This window comes from Oncorhynchus mykiss, chromosome 12 (genome assembly GCF_057628025.1).
Source record: "Oncorhynchus mykiss isolate SJ-2025 chromosome 12, ASM5762802v1, whole genome shotgun sequence".
Taxonomy (NCBI): domain Eukaryota; kingdom Metazoa; phylum Chordata; class Actinopteri; order Salmoniformes; family Salmonidae; genus Oncorhynchus; species Oncorhynchus mykiss.
This window is the reverse complement of record NC_143033.1, coordinates 33,069,784-33,094,530: the sequence shown is the minus strand read 5'-3', so window position 1 is coordinate 33,094,530 and position 24,747 is coordinate 33,069,784. Positions and strand designations below refer to the sequence as shown.

Below are 24,747 nucleotides of genomic sequence, written 5' to 3'. Positions count from 1 at the left end.
AGTTTGTCTGGGAGCAAGATGTCGATGTCTGTGACGGGGCTGGTTTTCTTTTCATAATCCGTGACTGACTGTAGACACTGCCACATACGTCTCATGTTTGAGCCGTTGAATTGCGACTCTATTTTGTCTCTACGCTTTGCTTGTTTGATTGCCTTGCAGAGGGAATAACTGTACTGTTTGTATTCGGTCATGTTTCCAGTCGCCTTGCTTTCAGTTTTGGGTGAATGCTGCCATCCATCCACGGTTTCTGGTTAGGAAAATAGTCACAGTGGGTACGACATCTCCGATGCACTTGCTAACAAACTCGCTCACCGAGTCAGCATATGCATCATCAATGTTATTGTCTGAGGCTATCCGGAACATACGCCAGTCCACGTGATCGAAGCAATCTTGAAGCGTGGAATACGATTGGTCAGACCAGCGTTGGATGGACCTGAGCATGGGCGTTTCTTGTTTTAGTTTCTGTCTATAGACTGGAAGCAACAAAATAGAGTCATGTTCAGGTTTGCAAAAGGCAAGGCGGGGTAGGGCTTTGTATACATTGCGGAAGTTAGAGTTGCAATGATCCGGAATGCTAACAGCTCGTGTCGCACATTCGATATGCTGATTGAATTGAGAAAGTTCTGTTCGCAGGTTACCTTTGTTAAAATCCCCAGCTACAATAAATGCAGCCTCAGGATGTATGGTTTCCAGTTTACATAGGGGGGGGGGGGGGGGGCAGTTGTTACTATAATCGAAGAGAATTCTCTTGGAAGATAATGTGGTCGGCAATTGATTGTAAGGAATTCTAGGTCAGGTGAACAAAAGGACTTGAGTTCCTGTATTGTGATTACACCATGAGTCGTTAATCATAAGGCATACACCCCCATCCTTATTCTTACCAGAGAGATGTTTGTTTCTGTTGGTGCGATGCATGAAGAAACCAGGTGGCTGTACCAACTGACAACATATCCCGAGTGAGCCATGTTTCCGTGAAACAGGGAATATTACAATCTCTGTCTCTCTGGAAGGCAACGCGTGCCCTAATTTCGTCCACCTTGATATTTACAGATTGGACATTGGCAAGTAATATGCTCGGAAGCGGTGGATGGCTTTTTTTTTATCCAATAGTTCTTCCCGGCTGTATGTAATAACACTTGAGATTTTCTGGGCTAACAATGTAAGAAATAATACATAAAAAAACAAATAACTGCATAGGACCTGAAGTGAGGCTCCATCTTGTCGGCTCCATCTTGCACAGGCGCCATCTTGATCACATCTGTCACAGTCCATACCATCCACCATGTCATGCACTCATGTTATTGTGAAATAAAAATAAAAAGGTGAGAAGTGAGGAATGACTGAAACTGGACATAAAAGCAAGGCTTTCATCATGAATGCTACTTCTTTGGGGCATGCAGGCTGCACAGAATCATTTCAGATGGCCTACATTTTGAAAAGGCCGCTGCAGTCCAGGCATAGCTCTTGGTTCAGCTTCAGTACTTTTGTTTTTGTACCGTGAGGGCAGTTTTATTTACTTCACGCTGCCATAAACAATCTTCTCTGAGAGACAGCTATTTTCCATTGTTTTGGAGAAATGGTTGACTGGCTGAACACAAAATAGGATGTGGCCAACTATCCAGTCAGGTTCCATCAGTAACTTGAAGTCAAGAAGCTTCATATTCTATTAATATCCATATCCACATCCTGACCATAGAAAGCCTTTATTTTCTATGGTAGAGTAGGTCAGGGTGTGACTAGGGGTGTTAATCTAGTTAATATTTTCTATGTTTGGGTTTTGGTATGATTCCCAATTAGAGGCAGCTGGCTATTGTTGTCTCTAATTGGGGATCATACTTAAAGTAGCATTTTTTCCACCTGTGGGTTATGGGATATTGTTTATGTTTGGAGTTAGTGCACATAGCACCTCAGTAGTCACGGTTTGTTCGCTTATTGTTTATGGTTTTGTTTTGTTAAGTTTCACTAATAATAAAGTATGTGGGACTCATTTCGAGCTGAGTCTAGGTCCGACCATTACTACGAACATCGTGACACAGAGCTTGGATAAAAGTCCTGGTTTTCTGAATAGGCCTCATTTATATGTTGTAGGTCCAGGAGGAGAATTACATTAACATGGCTCAATTGGGAGCAACCACTAGATGCAGAAAATCTAATTCACATCCCTCATTTGTATGAATGTCACGTCAATCTCCAACCATGCAGTGGCATTCAGTGACACAAAGTTTTATCATACATAATTAGAAACAGTCTCATGAAAGCAAGGTGAATGAAGCCGCTCTGAGCAGTTAAAAGCCCAGTGCAGGGGCAAAAAAGTGATTTTCCTGTGTTTTATATATATTTTCACACTATGAGGTTCGAATAATATTGTGAAAATACCGCCTGAAATTTCAGCCTGTTTTGGTTCGATGGAGTTTTGGCGGTAAATTAATTAATAGACCAATAGCACCTAGTTTTCAGTTTTCCCATTCCCACTCAGACCACTCCCAGACAGTCCTAGCAAAATTATTGCTTCAAACTGCTCTTTGCTTAGAAGCTATTTTTGTTTGTTTTCAATTAAAATTGTCAAAAATAATCACAGTAAGGCACTTAATTGTTACCTAGAAATTATTTGATATTGCGATTAAAAAAGTCTGTATTGGACTTGTAAACTTCAACACGGTCAGACTGGGATATCTGTCTGTCACTCCACAGACACCCACATCCCAAGGAGCCTAGTCCCCATCGGCAAGGCTCTCCATAACAGTGTGTGTTTATATGTGTATGTGTGAGCACGTGCGTGATCATGCGTGTGTGTGTGTGAATGTGTGTGTGTCAGAGATTAACCAACAGCCGACCTGCTTCTTTCTTTCTCAGTGCTCGCAGACTCAGGGCTCCTGCTTGTCACAATGCAGCCATTTCATGCCATGTGAGGACTGAGCAGGTCTCTTTCCGCCCTGGGCTGGTCCCCACTGGCTGCAGAACAATACTGACACAACAACAGTGGAGCGCTCCACTGTGACCAGCTGCCAGACTTGTTTTTTATTTGATTTCTACCTTTATTTAACCAGGAAAAGCCCATTGAGACCCAGAGTCTCTTTTTCAAGGGAGACCTGGCCAAGAAGGCAGCAACAATCAATATATTACAGAATTAAAACATACAACAACATGATCCAGCTTTAAAAAAGCATTTACACTCTTCTGTAACAGTCTTTCATCAACATTTTAAATTCATTCAGTGGCACTGACATATCTACAGTAGACGAAGCATGGATTGTAGACTATTCCATGCCTCTGGTGCACAAGAAGAGAAGGCAGTCTTGCCAAATACTGTAAATGTCCTGGGGACTTTAAGTAGCAACCACCTAGCAGACCGGGTATGGTAACTGCTGGTGGTGAAGGAGACCAGACTACAGAGGTAAAAAGGGAGTTTACCCAAAAGGGCTTTGTAGATGAACACATACAAATGTAGCTTTCTGCGCATATAAGTTGAGGTCCAACCTACCATTTGGTACAAGGTGCAATGGTGGGTGAGTGACTTAGCATTTGTATTAAAGTGCAAGGATGCATGATAAACAGAATCCAGTCTCTGTAAGACTGAGGAGGCTGCATGCATATACAACAAGTCACCATAATCAATTACAGAGAGAAAAGTGGCCTGAACAAGATTCTTTCTAGCCATAAGCGGGATTGAAGCTTCATTACGAAAATGAAAACCCAATATCAATTTAAGCTTTGTCACAAGATTATCCACATGAACTTTAAAGGACAACTTGTCATCCAACCAAATACCTAGGTATTTGTAGGATGACACTTTTTTATGGATAATATGACAATGCTCTTCTCTGGCTGAGTGCGAGCTCTGGTAAAGGTTATGAATTTAGTTTGTTGTACATACAAGACCAGTTTGAGAACATAAAGGGAGGCCTGCAGTGACTGAAAAGCAGTCTGGAGCTCTTCAACAGCCTGAACCAGAGAAGGAACACATGAGTATATGACTGTATCATCTGCATATAGATGTAACTTTGCTGGTTGCATCCCATTTCCCAAATCATTAATAAAAATTGAGAACAATACAGGAGCTAGAATGGAACCCTGGAGCACACCTCTATTAATCTCAAGAAAGCGAGACATGTGATTGTCCGCATATACACATTGTGTTCTGTCAGAAAGATAGTTCCTAAACCAATTTACTGCCCCTTCACTGAGACCAATGTTACTGAACGTGTTATGTTACTGAACAATGTTCACGGCCAACTAAATCAAATGCCTTTGATAAATCAAAGGCATTTGCTCTCCTCTCTCACACCACCTCAAGTCAGGGAGAATATTCTTCTCAGCCCTCTTCTCAGTGTTAGTAATTTATGTTTTGTGGGTAACTTCAGTAAGGAAGTGTTCTAATATAATTCACAGCTGAGTCAGGCTTAGTTTTGTCATGTCACACTCACTGGGTGAAATGTGTTTCTATTCATCAGACCAGAGGTACTGTGTTTGGCAGTAAGGCTCAGGCATAAATCCTATGGAGTGTGATATCTTGGTCATGGGACTGTACTCTTGCCAAATTGAGCAGAGAACTGAAATAGGACACGCAATAAGTGGTACTGATGAATCTTGAACAACAAAGGCAAAACTTTCTCAAGTTGTTATCCTCAAACACTCAAACTCTTTGTGGCACTCACTCCCTGGCAACTACTCTGTAAGGAACTCTAATGGGATGTGGCAGATGACTAAACAATTTATCCACCATCTTTGTTCACAGAGCATAACAAAAACATGGCACTGCCGCTGCCCCAAGCTGTGTCTGTGTAAACTGCATATCTAGCACGGGCCTTAGTGCTCAGCTCACTGAGCCAGACAGAGACATGGCAGGTCTCCATCATTCATGCACAGTGCATAACGCTGGGACAGAGACAGATTTTGTTTTACAGGGACATTAATTCTACCTCAGCACAAACCTTTTGAATGTAACATTATGTATAAATAAAGACCTTCAGAACAATAAGTTTTACTGTTACACTATTTCTGTGATAGATGCTGTTTTATCCATGCTACTTTAATTGAGGCAAATCTGCTTCAAAGTTTTGAATAGAAAGCAGTGGTTAGAATTCCTTGGTAAAAAAATATGTTTGATATCTGATACTGAATGATATATCAGGAATATTTTACATGTAGGCCTATTTGCTTATCTCATTAACATGCGACGACCTTCACACAACCTCATATTGAAGGTGAACTCACTCACCTGCAACACAGAGCAAAGCCACTTTGGAAACGCATTAAACTTCCACAATGACATGATGCAATGTTTGATTTTGGGTTTTACCTGTGAAGTGCGTTTATAACTTACTTGTATGAGCTGCCACCAGTAACTTCCTGTTTTAACTGCCTGTTTAGCGCATCTAGTGCCGCCCTGCCTCTGGCCCCTGCCGCGTCTTCTCGCTCCACTTTGATGCTAACTTTCTTTTCACCCTCCTTCTCTGCAGGTAGATTATTTTTACTCCCTCCGAGGATTTCCTTTTCGTGCAATTTGTCAGCAATTTCGCATTTCTCTACACCGATGTCAACCTCCGCTTGTTTGGACCTATCCTGGACGCGATCATCGCCGATGGAGATGGATGGATTGGGTCTGGGAATCCAAGGATGGTCACTCCTTTTTGGAATGGGCCACGGCTGGAAATCCTTCTGATATTGTGTCTTGTTATTAAAAGGGATCTCGGGAGTGTGATATTCATTCTTAGGTTTACAGGATGGCTCAGGACGCACTTTCCAGTGCTTAAAGTCTTGCCGCATTACAGAACCACACGCGCGCTCCCCAGACGCAGCGATACCGGGGTTCGCACGAGCTGCTACCGCCTGGTCGCTGTGAATGGGTTGCGTTTCTATGGCGACTGCACTCGTTTGTGCCTGGTTATGCGGCTGTTTTTGTTGGTGCTGCAGCTTAAGATGCTGCATCTCCGAGACATCGTACCTGGTGAAAACCAATGGCACAGAAATGTCCCCCTTGTCCAACTGGTTCCAGAAGCGGGCCATACAGCACGCCCTGGTGATGCAGGGCCACGCCATGATGTCGGTTATAGCTCAGCTCCTGCGCGCGATACAATTCTTCAAATGCCACGGATCCGAGCAGGGAAAATTACTGTCTCTCCTCGGCTCTTGATGGGCCCCGGTATCCTGCTAAAGAGGAACAAAATGTCCGAGTTATTGAATGGTGCAATCTTCGATGTTTAGCGATAATAGACGAATGATAAATCCATGATCCAAATATAAAGATTACTGTCTCGGATGTTTTCCTTTTGCGCTGCTCTCAGCTCTGCCCGTTCTGTCCCGTCATGCACATTGCACTACGACAGGACACTGCAAGGGAAGTCTGCCCCGCCCACGCGCTAGCATCTCCCCATGACAGGATGGATGCTCAGCATTGAAGCAGAGAAATATCACCTGGCATCTTCATCATCACGCAATGTCTGCAGTGAGGAGAGACGTTTTGAAGCTTCAACCAATTCAATTCCATTATAGTTTTATGTTTCCATGCGTTCATAGCAAATTACCAAGAATCTGCTAGTAGTAGGCTCATTCACGTAGGCTACAATTGAAGAAGGTAATTAAGCATGACAGGTTGATGGTGTGCTTTAGCATATTAAATAGGGAATAAACTGAGCTGTTGTCCATACTGCAATTGGATGACATTTTTTTCTTTATTTATGTGTCATTGTATGGAGGCTTTGGAGTAACGTTTTACTTAATAATATGCTTTAATTCCAGTTTGGCCACATATTAATAACTGCATTCCCTTCTCCATCTAAACCAAAAATCCAAGTTAAAGAATAGGACTAAAATCAAATCAGACCTTATTTAAAGTGTGTTGGATTTGATTTAGTCCTATTCTTTAAATACAATTTTTGGTTGGGATAGAGATGTGAATCCAATATATCAATTATTAATTTGTAGACAAACTGGAATGGAAGCCAGTCTAAGTCAGTGGCACAGATGATGGAACTATCCAAGCAGAAGATAAATATCCTTCAAATGTTGATATTTGGTTGCGTTGACAGGCAAACATAATTCAATATCCTTTTGAAATGAATTATGTTGGATTCCCATCTCCAAAAATAAGTTGAAGAATAGGATCAAGCCAGTGCCTCTGCTGGAACTGCATGACACAAGTAATTTCTACAACAATTCTTTACAGACAGATTATTTGACTTATAATTCACTATATCACAATTCCAGTGGGTCAGAAGTTTACATACACTAAGTTGACTGTGCCTTTAAACAGCTTGAAAAATTCCAGAAAATGTCCAGAAGATGTCATGGCTTTAGAAGCTTCTGATAGGCTGATTGACATCATTTGAGTCAATTGGATGTATTTTAAGGCCTACCTTCAAACTCAGTGCCTCTTTGCTTGACATCATGGGAAAATCAAAAGAAATCAGCCAAGACCTCAGAATAAAAATTGTAGACCTCCACAAGTCTGGATCATCCTTGGGAGCAATTTCCAAATGCCTGAAGGTGTCACGACTCCGACCGAAGGACACTCCCCTTCCCGTTCGGGTGGCGCTCGGTGGTCGTCGTCGCCGGCCTACTAGCTGCCACTGATTATTTCCTCCCCTCCTTATGTGTTTATTGAGTGCACCTGTTTTGAGTTAGGTAGTTAGTAGTAAGGCTTTATTAGTCAGCCTTGTGCGGGATTAATTATTGTGACCGTCGGTTTGGTGTACTTGTGTGCACATCTATGGGTTGTGTGTTTTCCCATTATGTGGGGTTTTCCTGGACAGTTTAAGTCCCCCTGTTTGGGGCATTTGTTTGTTCATTTACGCCCTGTGTTTTCGTGAGGGTTGGCTTATGTTCGCCGTTTCTCTGTGCATTAAAATAGCACTTCCCTGAACTCTCTGCTTCCTGCGCCTGACTCCTCACCCACTACACTCAGACCGTTACAGAATCCCGCACCACTGGAATGGAGTCAGCAGGAACAACAGCCACTCCCCTCCCATCGATGGAAGAGAGGGTTCTACATCACACCACCGTTCTCCATCGGATCGGAACGGCGATGGATCTGGTGATGGAGAGAATGGACCGATGGGAGAGAAGCGGTCTCCTCTCTCCACCTTCAGCCCACCCTCCTCAGGACTCCCCATCTCCCGACTCCAGCACCCTCCGTCTTACGCTCCCGAGGGTCTATGATGGAGCGGCAGCAGGGTGCCAGGGGTTCTTACTCCAGCTAGAACTGTACCTGGCCACCGTCAGACCCACTCCCTCGGGAGCGGAGAGGGTGAGTGTCCTCATCTCCTGCCTCACGGGTCGTGCTCTGGAGTGGGCAAACGCAGTCTGGAATGGCCCAGACTCAGCGAAGGAGCACTACCCCGAGTTTTCTCGCCGCTTCCGCGCCGTGTTTGACCATCCTCTAGATGGCCGAGCGGCTGGAGAACGACTATTCCATCTCCGGCAGGAGAAGAGGAGCGCCCAGGATTACGCGTTGGAGTTCCGTACCTTGGCAGCAGGATCCGGGTGGAACGACAGGGCCCTTATTGACCACTACCGGTGTAGTCTCCGGGAGGACGTCCGCAGGGAGCTAGCGTGTCGGGACAGCGCTCTTTCCTTGGATGAGCTAATTGACATGTCCATCCGACTGGACAATCTGCTGGCTGCCCGCGGGCGTTCGGAGAGGGTCCTGTGTGTTCCACCACCCAGCACCTCCACTCCTGTTCCGATGGAGTTGGGAGGGGCTTTGCCGAGGGGTACCGGAGGAGGAGGCTCCCTCTGCACCAACTGTGGTCAGAGAGGACACACGGCCGATCGGTGCTGGGGGGGTCCGTCTGGGAGTCGAGATGGCAGGCGGAACATTTCTCGATCACCCCAGGTGAGTCAGCACCAAACTCACCCAGAACCCCCTGTTGGTCACATGTTTGTCTTGATTTTTTTCCTTAAATTTTTCCCCTCTTCCCAGCATAGGGCGCTAGTCGATTCAGGCGCAGCTGGGAACTTTATGGATCGCGGACTCGCTATTAAATTAGGTGTTCCGCTTGTGCCGATAGATTCTCCCTTTCCCGTGCACTCCCTAGATAGCCGGCCATTAGGGTCAGGGGTGGTCAGGGAGACCACGATCCCACTGGACATGGTAACGCAGGGGAATCATAGGGAGCGTATCAGTCTCTATATTATTGATTCGCCTGCGTTTCCAGTGGTGTTAGGGATTCCCTGGCTGGCCCGGCACAATCCTAAAATTTTGTGGAGACAAGGGGTTCTCCAGGGGTGGTCAGAGTGTTCTGGAAGGTGTCTGGGAGTTTCCGTCGGTGCCACCTCGGTGGAAAGTCCAGACCAGGGTCCCACAGTGCGCATTCCCCCCGAGCATGCCGATTTGGCAATCGCTTTTAGTAAAAAGAAGGCGACTAAATTACCACCACATCGACCGGGAAGGGATTGTGCGATAGATCTCCAGGTAAACGCTGCGCTTCCCAAGAGTCACGTTTACCCATTGTCCCAAGAGGAGACGTTGGCTATGGAGACATACATCACGGAGTCTCTGGGACAGGGGTACATTCGGTCCTCTATTTCACCCGTCTCCTCGAGTTTCTTTTTTGTGAAGAAAAAGGAGGGAGGATTGCGTCCGTGTATTGATTATAGAGGTCTAAATGCCATCACAGTGGGGTTCAGCTACCCACTACCTCTCATTGCTACGGCAGTGGAATCCTTTCAGGGAGCGCAGTTCTTCACAAAATTGGATCTCAGGAGCGCGTATAGCCTGGTGCGTATTCGGAAGGGAGACGAGTGGAAAACCGCATTTAGTACCACATCGGGCCACTATGAGTACTGCGTCATGCCGTATGGGTTAAAAAATGCTCCAGCCATTTTTCAATCCTTTGTAGACGATATTCTCAGGGACTTGCACGGGCAGGGAGTGGTTGTTTATATCGATGACATTCTGATCTACTCAGCCACTCACGCCGCGCATGTGTCTCTGGTACGCAAGGTGCTTGGTAGACTGCTGGAACATGACCTATACGTCAAGGCTGAGAAGTGTGTGTTCTCCAAACGAGCCGTCTCCTTTCTGGGTTATCGCATTTCCACCTCGGGGGTGGAGATGGAGGGTGACCGCAGTAAGGCCGTGCGTAATTGGCCGACTCCGACCACGGTAAAAGAGGTGCAGCGGTTTTTGGGTTTTGCCAACTACTACCGGAGGTTTATCCTGGGTTTTGGCCAGGTAGCGGCTCCAATTACCTCACTGCTGAAGGGGGGCCCGGTGCGGTTGCGGTGGTCAGCAGAGGCGGACAGAGATTTCAACAAGTTGAAGGCGCTGTTCACAGATGCACCCGTGTTGGTGCATCCGGACCCCTCTCTAGCATTCATAGTGGAGGTGGACTCGTCTGAGGCTGGGGTGGGTGCCGTGCTATCACAGCGCTCGGGTACGCCACCAAAACTCCGTCCCTGCGCTTTCTTCTCGAGTAAGCTCAGCCCAGCGGAGCGTAACTATGATGTGGGGGACCGGGAGTTGTTAGCGGTGGTCAGGGCTCTGAAGGTGTGGAGACACTGGCTTGAGGGGGCTAAGCACCCCTTTCTCATCTGGACCGACCACCAAAATCTGGAGTATATTCGGGCAGCTAGGAGACTGAACCCGCGGCAGGCAAGGTGGGCCATGTTTTTCACTCGATTCCGGTTCACTTTATCATATAGACCGGGCTCCCAGAACGTGAAGGCGGACGCACTGTCCGTCGGTGCCACCTCGGTGGAAATATAGACCGGGCTCCCAGAACGTGAAGGCGGACGCACTGTCCGTCGGAGGATAGGTCCACCGAACCTACTCCCATCCTTCCGGCCTCAAAGCTGATGGCACCGGTGGTATGGGAGGTGGACTCGGACATCGAGCGGGCGTTACGGGCTGAACCCACGCCTCCTCAGTGTCCGGCGGGGCGGAGGTACGTGCCGCTTGGTGTTCGGGACCAACTGATTCGGTGGGCTCACGTCCTACCCTCCTCGGGTCACCCTGGGGTGAGGAGGACAGTGGGGAGCCTTCGGGGGAGGTATTGGTGGCCTTCCTTAGCTAGGGACGTTAAGGTTTATGTCTCCTCCTGTTCGGTATGCGCCCAGAGTAAGGCTCCTAGGCACCTTCCTAGAGGGAAGTTACAACCCCTCCCCGTTCCACAACGGCCATGGTCACGTCTATCCATAGATTTCCTGACCGACCTTCCCCCGTCTCAGGGTAACACCACGGTTCTGGTGATTGTGGATCGGTTCTCTAAGTCCTGCCGTCTCCTCCCGTTGCCCGGTATCCCAACAGCCCTACAGACTGCGGAGGCATTATTCACCCACGTCTTCCGGCACTACGGGGTGCCGGAGGACATCGTTTCTGATCGGGGCACCCAGTTCACGTCCCGAGTATGGAGGGCGTTAATGGAGCATCTGGGGGGCTCGGTCAGCCTGACCTCCGGTTATCACCCCGAAAGTAATGGGCAGGTGGAGAGAGTAAACCAGGAGGTGGGTAGGTTTCTGCGGTCGTACTGCCAGGACCGGCCAGGGGAGTGGGCGAGATACATCCCCTGGACTGAAATAGCCCAGAACTCACTACGCCACTCCTCTACTAATGTGTCCCCCTTTCAGTGTGTGTTGGGGTACCAGCCGGTCCTTGCACCGTGGCATCCGAGCCAGACCGAGGCTCCTGCGGTGGAGGAATGGGTGCAGCGCTCCAGGAATCCCTTCAACAGGCTAGTGGACGGCAGAAAAGGAGTGCTGTGGCGGTCATTTACGCCCTGTGTTTTCGTGAGGGTTGGCTTATGTTCGCCGTCCTACTAGCTGCCACTGATTATTTCCTCCCCCTCCTTATGTGTTTATTGAGTGCACCTGTTTTGAGTTAGGTAGTTAGTAGTAAGGCTTTATTAGTCAGCCTTGTGCGGGATTAATTATTGTGACCGTCGGTTTGGTGTACTTGTGTGCACATCTATGGGTTGTGTGTTTTCCCATTATGTGGGGTTTTCCTGGACAGTATAAGTCCCCCTGTTTGGGGCATTTGTTTGTTCATTTACGCCCTGTGTTTTCGTGAGGGTTGGCTTATGTTCGCCGTTTCTCTGTGCATTAAAATAGCACTTCCCTGAACTCTCTGCTTCCTGCGCCTGACTCCTCACCCACTACACTCAGACCGTTACAGAAGGTACAACGTTCATCTATACAAACAATAGTACACAAGTATAAACACCATGGGACCACACGGCCGTCATACCGCTCAGGAAGAGACGCTTTCTGTCTCCTAGAGATGAACGTACTTTGGTGCGAAAAGTGCAAATCAATCCCAGAACAACAGCAAAGGACCTTATGAAGATGCTGGAGGAAACAGGTACAAAAGTATCTATATTCACAGTAAAACGAGTCCTGTATTGACATAACCTGAAAGGCCGCTCAACAAGGGAGAAGCCACTGTTCCAAAACCACCATTAAAAAGCCAGACTACGGTTTGCAACTGCACATGGGGACAAAGATCGTACTTTTTAGAGAAATGTCCTCTGGTCTGATGAAACAAAAATATAACTGTTTGGCCATAATGGCCATCGTTATGTTTGGAGGAAAAAGGGGGAGGCTTGCAAGCTGAAGAACACCATCCCAACCGTGAACCACGGGGGTGGCAGCATCATGTTGTGGGGGTGCTTTGCTGCAAGGTTAAAGCTTGGTCGTAAATGGGTCTTCCAAATGGACAATGACCCCAAGCATACTTCCAAAGTTGTGGCAAAATGGCTTAACGACAACAAAGTCAAGGTATTGGAGTGGCCATCACAAAGCCCTGACCTCAACCCTATAGAAAATTTGTTGGTATAACTGAAAAAGCGTGTGCGAGCAAGGAAGCCTACAAACCTGACTCAGTTACACCAGCTCTGTCAGGAGGAATGGGCCAAAATTCACCCAACTTATTGTGGGAAGCTTTTGGATGGCTACCTGAAATGTTTGACCCAAGTTAAACAATTTAAAGGCAATGCTACCAAACACTAATTGAGTGTATGTAAACGTCTGACCCACTGGGAATGTGGTGAAAGAAATAAAGCTGAAATAAATCATTCTCTCTACTATTATTCTGACATTTCACATTCTTAAAATAAAGTGTTGATCCTCAAACAACCATTTTTACTAGGATTAAATGTCAGGAATTGTGAAACTGAGTTTAAATGTATTTGGCTAAGGTGTATGTAAACTTCCGACTTCAACTGTACATATCCTTTAAATTGTGTTGTCAACCAAACACAATTCAATATTACTTTTTTAATACAGTGAATGGCCTAAAGTTAAGGCTATCTTACAAACTAATGTAACATTCAACCTCAAAATGAGTAACTCACCCATGGCCACATTCTGAGGTTACTGTAACTATAAACGTATTCTTATATAATCATATAAAGCATGCATATTCAAGATAGCATGCATAGGTCATATATCTTAGGTCAGTGGAGATCTTCACAATTGCTTTAATTATCTATGCGCAAATCATGAACGGCATTCATCACTTGTGCCGTACACTTTTAATGTAGTCTCAACTGCAATCCAGGTCATAAGGTTGTGCTATTAGGTGAAGCACAGTGATAACACAATCTGTTCTATAAATATACAAAATATCTGAAATTGTATTCTCATTTGATCTTTGCTGTGCTTTTAAATGGTTGAAAGTACAATGATAGACATTTGGGTAACATCTAAACCAAAAATCAGACATTGTTTTTCCGTTGGAATTTGGTTGTACTTTTAGATTGTTGAAAGCATAGTGATAATGCATTGAAAATTCAACTCACTTTTGCCTTTTTTTTAAGTTAGTGAATATTGGTTGTAATCTCATTGATCAATGTCTCAACCAAATATTAAACAATTATCCGTGTTGAAATTACGTGGTGTGCCCAGTGGGTTATTTGTACCAAATTGCTGGTGAGAGCATAAAAATAAGGAATGGTATTCACAGGAATAGTTATCAGTGACATCAAATATATTCCCTCAAAGTTATGATATGTCAGATTTTCTTCTGTTTATGGTGTAATAGATAGCCACCCATTAATCAACATGATGTGAAAATGGAAAAGTCACAATCAATAATTAATCATATAAACCACCGAAAGGAAAGATTGATAGCACAGGGCTAATCTCTCTTTAGGGTGGCTGCTAGCCTAGCGGTTAAAAGCGTTGGACAGTAACCAAAAAGTCGCTGGTTCAAATCCCCACACCTACTAAGTGAAAAATCTGTCGGTGCCCTTGAGCAAGGCTCTTAACTCTAAATGCTCCCGTAAGATGTTCTGGATAAGAGTGTCTGCTAAGTGACTAAAATGTGAATCAACTGCTCAAATCCCTTTTTATAAGCACCTGGATAAAACGTATTGGGGCTGAGCACTGATTGGTGAACAGCAGAATATCAAGAGGTTCAATCACCAGAAGACAAAAACACTTAATGGAAAACTAATTTAGATATTGATTGGCTACAGGCTGTCAAAGTATGCAGTATCTATAAGTACATTGGCTCATTTCACACTATTGTTGCTGACAGCTCACTGTACAATAACTTTACTTTGTTTATTGTTCAAAGTGAAGGGCATTTATAGCTGCTCAGTAACAGCAAGATCAAAGTTCTTGAAGCTATAGATATGGGTTGAGTAATCAACCCATTCATTAAAAGGATTACAGAGATACAACGATAGGAAGACTAAAGAAAGAGGGAGAGAGGCAGACTTTGGACTCTCTTTGCTCACTCCTCTCCTGGGTGTACTAGTCCCAGACCTCACCCTCCCATCTGCCTGCACTGCCTAGCTCTCGGCTCTCTCCAGTTCCTCACCATGAAGATCCAATTTGCCCCTACTGACTTGCCCCTAACCAGGAGACTGCAGATGGCCTCAGTGCTGCAGTGGGTCTTTTCCTTTCTGGGCCTGGGTGAGTGTCTGTGTCTCTGCTCTGTTTGTCCTGACCTGTCTATGTGTGTTTGTGTGCTGTGCAACGGTGTTAGTTAGTCTTTCTTCCTCATTGTGTAACAAGTGGGGAGGCTCTTTACAGTTTTGTTTATTTAATGGGTTGTTCGGTGTGGAGAAGCTGAAATCAAATTCTATGAGAGTTGCCATGCAGGCTCACTGCTGGCTGACTTCCATGAGTCCATGGAGTTGCGCCTGAAACGGACCAAAGAAAGTGCATGCAGAAGACACTGCCTTAAGTTACTCTTTACTAACTCTTACATAACATGTGTTCGACAGTGGAGACACCTCCATGGTCTTCCGTGCATGATATCATGCCAGTGTGTGTCACAATAGATTTGTCCATTAGGCCATCCACACTTTTTATTCTCCCATAGAGGGATTGGATACATCAGTGGATACATCAGTGGTACCTAGTGGACAAGAGGGAACTCACTGCCTGGTATTGGTTTTTCATGACCAAGAAACTCTGGGTCCTAGTTATTGGTTAATCTGTTCAAGTCACGTGGTCAAACTCATGGCTTGAGTTGTAGTACAATTATTGGTTAGCATAGAAGGTCTCTCTCTCTCTACCCCTCCCTAGCTTTTTCTCTCTTCCATTTCCCTCTGCTGCTCAGTGCGTCAGCAGGTTAAGTTGTAACCTAATAGTGCAGTGCCCTTCACCTCATAAAGCTGCTCTATCGACCTCAAGTCACCCCAACTTATAGACTTCCACTGTTTTCTCATACAAACGACCAAATCACATAGAAAACTAAATACATCTATTCCATTTCTGTGAAATGGATTTTTAACACTAATATTCCCAGTTGACTAATGTTTATGTGTGTGTCTCTGTCTGTCTGTCTCTCTGCATTGGTCGTCTTCCTCCAGCGCCATGCTGCATCATGATGTTCTTTGTGTTGATGTTCACACGATTCTGGCTGATCAGCGTGCTGTATGCCTGGTGGTTTTTCGTCGACTGGGAAACGCCGTCTAAGGGGGGCCGCAGGTTCCACTTCCTGTGCCACCTACGTGTCTGGGACTACATGAGGGACTACTTCCCTGTCAAGGTGGGATGACTTTACTGACTTTACAGATTTTACTGATTTTACTGCGAGCTGCTGATGACAATACTTAGTCAGAACTGTAGTGTAGAGCTGTCATCTTTTTAATGTTCAGTTGAGAATACATGTTTAATATAAATACAGACAATTCTCATACATTCTCTGTGGGAGTGCATATACTATGGAGATGTAAAGTCCTTTATTCAATTTATTGGTTAGAGGTCAGGCAGTATCTCCCAACATCTCTTGCTACCAGTAAACTCTATCATCCTCATCTCCAATCCCCGCTGTGTTATTTTCACTGGCGGCTATAGCCCTCCGCAGTGGATGAGTCCACCGATCTGGCAGTGGCTCCTCAGCCCTTATCTCTATACAGGAGCAGGCAGGGCCCAGCCAGACAGTGCAACTGATAATGCCAATTATAGAATGGGGTCTCTTGTTGTGTGGAGGTATGTATGCTCCCTCCGCATGATAGCCACATCCTCCTGCTGCCCATTCTGATCCCACTATAATTGGCTCATTTGCTGTCAGATCTCATTCTTTGTCAGGTCTCAGCTTAGGAGTGATGCCAGAAAAATACATATAAGTGTTTGTGTCTGTATTATTTGGGGGGCTTATCAATAAAAGAGCAGGGCTCAGGTCAGTGCATGTTTTTTGACACGAGGGAGGGATGGGTTGATGTCTCCATCTAGTGGTGGAATAGGGATTGTGCATAGGGAGACAAGTTCTGCTGAGAGATATGTTGGAATTTATTTGACTATCAATGGTCTTATCCTAAGAACTGTCTCTGCTGAGATGGGTCCACGCTCTTGCCCTTGGTCAGAATTTACACTTTGTTCTGTACTACTAAGCACTGATAAGCATGTGAACATCAACAACAAAATGGCTCAGCAGTGTTTTTCTCCTTCCAGTTACAATGCAGAACGTTGTTATCTACTATAAATTATTTCAAAGTTTCAATCGGGTCACATGAGTAATTATAAATTCTTTGCCATTGTTAAAACCATGATTGTTGTTCTGACAGTAATAAAAATGGAGCCGACAGTTCTCCCATGCTTCTAGCTCTTAGAAAAACTTTGCAGTATTTTGTGTTTTTGTGTTATTTTGTTAGAGCTAGAAACACAAGCATTTAAATATTTTTTTATTTCACCTTTATTTAACCAGGTAGGCTAGTTGAGAACACCTTTATTTAACCAGGTAGGCTAGTTGAGAACAAGTTCTCATTTACAACTGCGACCTGGCCAAGATAAAGCATAGCAGTGTGAACAGACAACACAGAGTTACACATGGAGTAAACAATTAACAAGTTAATAACACAGTAGAAAAAAAGGAGAGTCTATATACATTGTGTGCAAAAGGCATCAGGGGGTAGGCGAATAATTACAATTTTGCAGATTAACACTGGAGTGATAAATTATCAGATGGTCATGTACAGGTGTGCAAAAGAGCAGAAAAGTAAATAAATAAAAACAGTATGGGGATGAGGTAGGTAAAATTGGGTGGGCTATTTACCGATAGACTATGTACAGCTGCAGCGATCGGTTAGCTGCTCAGATAGCAGATGTTTGAAGTTGGTGAAGGAGATAAAAGTCTCCAACTTCAGCGATTTTTGCAATTCGTTCCAGTCACAGGCAGCAGAGAACTGTAACGAAAGGCGGCAAAATGAGGTGTTGGTTTTAGGGATGATCAGTGAGATACACCTGCTGGAGCGCGTGCTACGGGTGGGTGTTGCCATCGTGACCAGTGAACTGAGATAAGGCGGAGCTTTACCTAGCATGGACTTGTAGATGACCTGGAGCCAGTGGGTCTGGCGACGAATATGTAGCGAGGGCCAGCCGACTAGAGCATACAGGTCGCAGTGGTGGGTGGTATAAGGTGCTTTAGTGACAAAACGGATGGCACTGTGATAAACTGCATCCAGTTTGCTGAGTAGAGTGTAGGAAGCTATTTTGTAGATGACATCGCCAAAGTCGAGGATCGGTAGGATAGTCAGTTTTACTAGGGTAAGTTTTGCGGCGTGAGTGAAGGAGGCTTTGTTGCGGAATAGAAAGCCGACTCTAGATTTGATTTTAGATTGGAGATGTTTGATATGAGTCTGGAAGGAGAGTTTACAGTCTAGCCAGACACCTAGGTACTTGAATATATGGACATCTATAAGGTCGGAACCATCCAGGGTGGTGATGCTAGTCGGGCGTGCGGGTGCAGGCAGCGAACGGTTGAAAAGCATGCGTTTGGTTTTACTAGCGTTTAAGAGCAGTTGGAGGCCACGGAAGGAGTGTTGTATGGCATTGAAGCTTGTTTGGAGGTTAGATAGCACAGTGTCCAAGGACGGGCCGGAAGTATACAGAATGGTGTCGTCTGCGTAGAGGCGGATCAGGGAATCGCCCGCAGCAAGAGCACATCATTGATATATACAGAGAAAATAGTCGGCCCGAGAATTGAACCCTGTGGCACCCCCATAGAGACTGCCAGAGGACCGGACAGCATGCCCTCCGATTTGACACACTGAACTCTGTCTGCAAAGTAGTTGGTGAACCAGGCAAGGCAGTCATCAGAAAAAACCGAGGCTACTGAGTCTGCCGATAAGAATATGGTGATTGACAGAGTCGAAAGCCTTGGCAAGGTCGATGAAGACGGCTGCACAGTACTGTCTTTTATCGATGGCGGTTATGATATAATTTAGTACCTTGAGCGTGGCTGAGGTGCACCCGTGACCGGCTCGGAAACCAGATTGCACAGCGGAGAAGGTACGGTGGGATTCGAGATGGTCAGTGACCTGTTTGTTGACTTGGCTTTCGAAGACCTTAGATAGGCAGGGCAGGATGGATATAGGTCTGTAACAGTTTGGGTCCAGGGTGTCTCCCCCTTTGAAGAGGGGGATGACTGCGGCAGCATTCCAATCCTTGGGGATCTCAGACCTATATAGGGGTTGCGACAATGGCGGCGGATAGTTTCAGAAATAGAGGGTCCAGATTGTCAAGCCTAGTCGATTTGTACGGGTCCAGGTTTTGCAGCTCTTTCAGAACATCTGCTATCTGGATTTGGGTAAAGGAGAACCTGGAGAGGCTTGGACGAGTAGCTGCGGGGGGGGGGGGGGGGGAGCTGTTGGCCGAGGTTGGAGTAGCCAGGCGGAAGGCATGGCCAGCCGTTGAGAAATGCTTGTTGAAGTTTTCGATAATCATGGATTTATCGGTGGTGACCGTGTTACCTAGCCTCAGTGCAGTGGGCAGCTGGGAGGAGGTGCTCTTGTTCTCCATGGACTTCAGTGTCCCAGAACTTTTTGGAGTTGGAGCTACAGGATGCAAATTTCTGCCTGAAGAAGCTGGCCTTAGCTTTCCTGACTGACTGCGTGTATTGGTTCCTGACTTCCCTGAACAGTTGCATATCGCGGGGACTATTCGATGCTATTGCAGTCCGCCACAGGATGTTTTTGTGCTGGTCGAGGGAAGTCAGGTCTGGAGTGAACCAAGGGCTATATATGTTCTTAGTTCTGCATTTTTTGAACGGAGCATGCTTATCTAAAATACCTCAACTGACGGGATGAGGTCAATGTCCTTCCAGGATACCCGGGCCAGGTCGATTAGAAAGGCCTGCTCACAGAAGTGTTTTAGGGAGCGTTTGACAGTGATGAGGGGTGGTCGTTTGACTGCGGATCCGTAGCGGATACAGGCAATGAGGCAGTGATCGCTGAGATCCTGGTTGAAGACAGCGGAGGTGTATTTGGAGGGCCAGTTGGTCAGGATGACGTCTATGAGGGTGCCCTTGTTTACAGATTTAGGGTTGTACCTGGTGGGTTCCTTGATGATTTGTGTGAGATTGAGGGCATCTAGCTTAGATTGTAGGACTGCCGGGGTGTTAAGCATTTCGCAACAACCCGCAATAACATCTGCTAAACACGTGTATGTGACAAATTTGATTTGATATAGACCTATTTCTTTCGCTTAAAGTGAGTGACAGTGTCTCTTTTTTTAAAGCTTCTTTTGATCATCGTAATCAAAGATAAAATTGGTATTTTCAGATGACCTAGAAATTAGCCTCAGATAAACACTACATTTATCTTATTCAGAGATGTGTTTAAATGATATCATTCTGATATCATTCTATTGCTTTTTGGAATATTTGCATGTAGGCCTACTGCCGTGTGCACATTGCTGTGCCTAAAATGTAAAGAAATGTATAGTTTATCAACATTTTAAGCTAAACATTCTGATCTGTTCCATCAACCTTATTAATTTATATGGCATATGCCTCCACTACACTACTTTGATATGCATCATGGGGATTAAGAAGTGAGTGTACGCAATGCATGCAGAAAAAAATAAGTGGGTTTATCACGTAAACTTGCGTATACCCTCCACTACACCACTGAGAAAAACTGTATTAGAGAGAGTAATGTCTCCCTCAAGCAAAACATGAATTGGTTCTGAATGCCACATGGTGAATTTACACAGATCGATTCCACACGGGAATTTACAGTGAACGAGCATCATCATCGTTATTTCATATGGACTTTCCTTCATTTCTCAAGGAAAGATACAGTACATTAAACACAACCAGATACCAAGTACCAAACAAAGATCACTTCTTCAAACCTGGAATGTCATTTCCCCTGTATTATGCCCTAAGTGCCAACTGAGCATCTGACTTCATGCATTATTAAGCCTGGAATAAAGAGCAAATGTTAGTCTGAACAGAGCAGTGTCCTTCAGAGGGTGTCATCGGTTTCACTGAGGTCTGGTTCTCCACTACCATCCCTAATGACAGCGTCATTTCCTCCGCCTGCACTCTGACATGCAAACTGAAAACAAGTGACTATAGTTTATAGACACTGACTCCTCTCATCACTTTGAATTTGGAGAATGTATACACTTTTTGTCATGTTTGAACCCAACTCCAAGCCAAGATCCAACAACATGCCTAAAACCTCTGCTGAGTTCAAATGGTAGAGTTAAATATAATGTAGGTTACTGTATATCAAGCATGAGTGGGAGATTATGTGAAAAATGGGTTCACCGTATCAGCGGGCATAGGAGTGGACACCCATTTTGATTGTAAACATGGAGGAACAGGAGCTAATAAAAATAGAGGCTGTCTCCAGTACAGACCAAAATAATAATTGGCCAGTGTTCTCTCTCTATGGCAGCCAATGACTAGTGCTCCATTCTCACTCATACGACATCTTTGTTGGCCAATAAGCCAAACTCGGATAAAGCTTCATTCCCCAATATACATTCAGTACACTCCCAAACATGCATTCCCCACGCTGAGATATTGGGGTCAGCCATATACCTCCAGACATCCGAGGACTGCATGCCCCCAGACAACAGAATCAGAAATATTATTGGCATATTTAGTCTTAGAGCTTGACTAATTCTGTAATCTGTTTTTGGAAACAGCAAAATCTCATGATTAGACAGAGGACTACAGACAAACAAGAGAAGGAACGAGAAAAGGTCAAACGGGTTATTAACAATTGGTGGTTCATCCTTGAATGAATCATCTCAATCCATTAAGTCAATGCATCCCACCCAAAGCCTGCTTAGTATTTACTATGACTACCCTCGTTTTGCTAGTGAGAGGTTAGCGTAGCCCTATAACTAATAGGTGGGGACTTGATTTTTGGAGCTCATTGGCCTTGAACTGCTAATCTCAAACACTGAGGTCGATACAAAAAGTGTTTTTAGCAGCTTTGGTTTGACGTGTATGGGCATAACATTCCCGGCACATGGATAGCTAACAAGAAACTTTGCCCCCATCCAGAACCTGTGACCATCCTATCAAGGGAGACAACAGGCATGATCCTTCCTCCTGTTTATCTCCTATCTGCCCGTGCAAAGAGACAGGCGACACTGGTTAATACTGGTTAGAGGCAGGATAGTCTCTACTCACAGCCCCTGTGGAGGCAGGCGAACAACAACTAGAACTCACACAGGTGACACGTGATGAAGATACACATGACATGAAGATATAGGCCAAATACATGGAAGTCAATTCATAGGCTTCCTAGAGAGTATGGCATTCAATATATCTTTGAAACGTTTCAGAAAATCTCTCACAAATTGATGACTATTGAATTCACAAGTGAAACCCCTGTGTGTTGCAGCTGGTGAAGACAGCAGACTTGGACCCCGGGAAGAACTACATCCTTGGTTTCCATCCCCATGGGGTGCTGGTGGCTGGAGCCTTCATTAACTTCTGTACGTACGCTACAGGTTTCAGGAAGCTGTTCCCTGGCCTTGACAGCTTCCTGCTGATGCTGCCTCTCTGGTTCAGAGCCCCCTTCTTCAGAGACTACATCATGATGGCAGGTTAGTGGGGTTGGGGTTAAGTCAAGGCCGGGTTACTGTGAAACACTTTGACATACAGTATACAAAACATTAAGAACTCTTTCCATGACATAGACTGACCAGGTGAATCCAAGTGAAAAGCTATCATCCCTTATTGATGTCACTTGTTAAATCAACTTTAATCAGTGTAGATGAAAGGGAGGAGACAAGTTAAAGAAGGATTTTTAAGCCTTTAGACAATTGAGACATGGATTTTGTATGTGTGCCATTCAGAGGATGTCCCGAATGTTTGGTATACTCAATGTATGTTGCTGTAAAGACGATGGTAATATAAATACATCGGATTCACTAGTTGATTGACTGGGGACAACCAGCATGATGCAAATTAACATCTTTGAGTTTGATCATTGTTCGACAGTGAAGAATAGTGTACCAAATTTTCCCCCCACTGTTACGAACACCTGACCTGTGTGTCTAATGTATTTCCCAGGTCTAATTCCCTCGGACAAGGAGAGTGCCAGCTATGTGTTACGTCGACAGGGAGGTGGGAATGCCGTTGTTATAGCAGTGGGAGGAGCCCCCGAGGCCCTGGACGCACGCCCTGGCGCTTTCACCATTCTCTTGGCCAATAAGAAAGGTTTCGTCAAACTGGCAATGGAACATGGGTAAGACCAGTGCCAGAGGGGTAGAAGGACATTTTATTATCTTTGTACCTGATGAAATCTTGTAACTACTCTCATGGTTGCACAAGGAACTTCAATTGTATCAATCACTTCATCATAGTTTGATATGAATATGTACAGTGTGTACTTGTGGGCAGCTTCCTGAAATAGTGACTTGTGTAAGCCCTTTGGGAATTTCTATTGGCCGCGTGCAAGCACTGTATGACATGCAGAGGGACGAGTCAAGTGACACCAGTGTTACACAATTCAGTTTTCCCTTGACTTTGCTGGTTATACAGCAAGTCCAGCTACAGTCGCTCACAACCTATTTCGTGGGATACACAAAGCTTGCTCAAATCACGTGTTTAACATGACTGCTTGTGAATTTCATCAATAGTAGAGTAGTTTAGGAATAACTTCAACACCTAGTAGTGAAATGGAAACTGCATGGGTCTGCGTTCTAAAAATATACTGTACCTTGCAAACTCATAGAGATGACCGTAACAAAACTGAAGGCCAAACTCCTGTCTCAACTCACCTCACCTCTCTTCCACCCCTCTCCGCTCCCCTCCTCCACCCATTCCCTCCGTAGTGCCCATCTGGTGCCAGTCTTCTCCTTTGGAGAGAACGAGTTGTTTGACCAGGTGGGGAACCCTCGAGGCACCTGTCTCCGCTGGATTCAGGACAAGCTGCAGAGCATCATGGGTATCTCTCTGCCCCTCTTCCATGCGCGGGGCATCTTCCAGTACAGCTTTGGTGTCATACCCTATAGGAAGCCCATCAACACTGTGGGTGAGTCACTGTCTGATCTTCACTGTCACTCTGAATTACTGCCTAGGACAATGTTCCAATTTCATACTTAAGTAGACCAGATAACTCTAAGCAAGGTTTTAGGAATGTTGGGCCTTGCCAGTTGAAGCCAGAGGGGTTATCAGTAGCTGTTCACTATATCTACCCAATTTATTTATCCCTTTCTCTAGCTTAAAGGCACTATGTTGCAAAGGCAATTTGTTGTTTTTGGCAGTAAACTATCTGGCAGAGAGGGACACATTTGCCCATTGGACATATTTGACTTGCTAGATAGTTTGATTGCATCAGTTGGCTGCAACCTCTCAGCAACAGTGGCTGGCACTGTGTACATCTATTTGGCAATCCCAACTTGAAAATGCCATCATATTATGTTAAATAAATACCTTCAATAAAAATCATATCCAAAAAGCAAATACATTTTTGCGCGTTATGCACTACTACAGTAACCTATATTTGAATGTGATGTCATCTTGCATACCCTTTGACCTTTCCACAGTGGGACGGCCAATCAGAGTGGAGAAGAATGAAAAGCCCACAGAGGAAGAGCTGGATGCCCTCCATCAGCTCTACACAGAAGAACTCAGCCAGCTGTTTGAGGAGCACAAGGGCAAGTACGGAGTGCCAGAGGACCAACACCTTAGCTTCGTCTGAGCAGAACTCACAACCAGGAGTGAGAGAGAGAGGGTATAGGGAGAGAAAAGAGAGGGGAGAGAAGGAGAGGAAAGAGAGGGGAGAGAGGTTTCCAAACCACCTTTGGCGTTGCACCACCAAATCCTCTCACTTGACTTTCCTCAAACAGATAAACCTTTACTGCCATAACCAACTGAAGGATCCAGACCAAACTAAAGAAGACAAGCAAACCAATGAATTGATATGGACATTCTTAGCCAAGATATGGAAAAATCTTTGCCTTCATGCAAACCACTGTATTGAGTATGCGCCCATCCCGCACTTATTTACTTATTTCCCATCTTAATAAAAATGTAATGTCTGCAAATATTTTACAAAATAAAATAAAAATTGGTGTTTTTGAAAATAAAAAATGTACACTGTT

The 24,747-nt window shown here is 45.1% G+C and overlaps 2 protein-coding genes across 5 annotated transcripts in view; one reads left to right on the top strand and one right to left on the bottom strand.

The window, feature by feature from the left end:
• The window catches only part of LOC110537461 (microtubule-associated protein 6 homolog), a 31,383-nt gene extending 24,768 nt beyond the window's left edge, over positions 1-6,615 (bottom strand). For both annotated transcript variants that reach the window (XM_036937404.2, XM_036937405.2), the window contains exon 1: positions 5,324-6,615. In XM_036937404.2, the coding sequence (XP_036793299.2) occupies positions 5,324-6,039 (716 nt within the window). In that variant the 5' untranslated portion in view covers positions 6,040-6,615. The remainder of the gene's footprint in view (positions 1-5,323) is intronic.
• Positions 6,616-14,593: 7,978 nt separating this feature from the next.
• LOC110537460 (2-acylglycerol O-acyltransferase 2-A) lies at positions 14,594-24,747 on the top strand. 3 transcript variants are annotated; one of them, XM_021623521.3, is made up of 6 exons: positions 14,594-14,856; positions 15,762-15,940; positions 22,038-22,242; positions 22,712-22,886; positions 23,476-23,675; positions 24,190-24,747. In XM_021623521.3, exons 1-6 carry the CDS (start codon positions 14,763-14,765, stop codon positions 24,342-24,344), a joined length of 1,008 nt encoding a protein of 335 aa, XP_021479196.1. In that variant the 5' UTR covers positions 14,594-14,762; the 3' UTR covers positions 24,345-24,747. The 3 variants fall into 3 exon arrangements, with proteins under 3 accessions (XP_021479196.1, XP_090048405.1, XP_090048404.1); XM_090192279.1 differs by lacking the exons at positions 14,594-14,856; positions 15,762-15,940 and adding an exon at positions 21,639-21,866; XM_090192278.1 differs by lacking the exons at positions 14,594-14,856; positions 15,762-15,940 and adding an exon at positions 21,818-21,944.

Bases quoted from the DNA above. Each gene is read 5' to 3' on its own strand.
- LOC110537460 (XM_021623521.3), top strand. From the start codon at position 14,763: ATGAAGATCCAATTTGCCCCTACTGACTTGCCCCTAACCAGGAGACTG. The intron at 14,857-15,761 runs GTGAGTGTCTGT...GTCTTCCTCCAG, and splicing joins CTTTTCCTTTCTGGGCCTGG to CGCCATGCTGCATCATGATG. The intron at 22,243-22,711 runs GTTAGTGGGGTT...TGTATTTCCCAG, and splicing joins AGACTACATCATGATGGCAG to GTCTAATTCCCTCGGACAAG.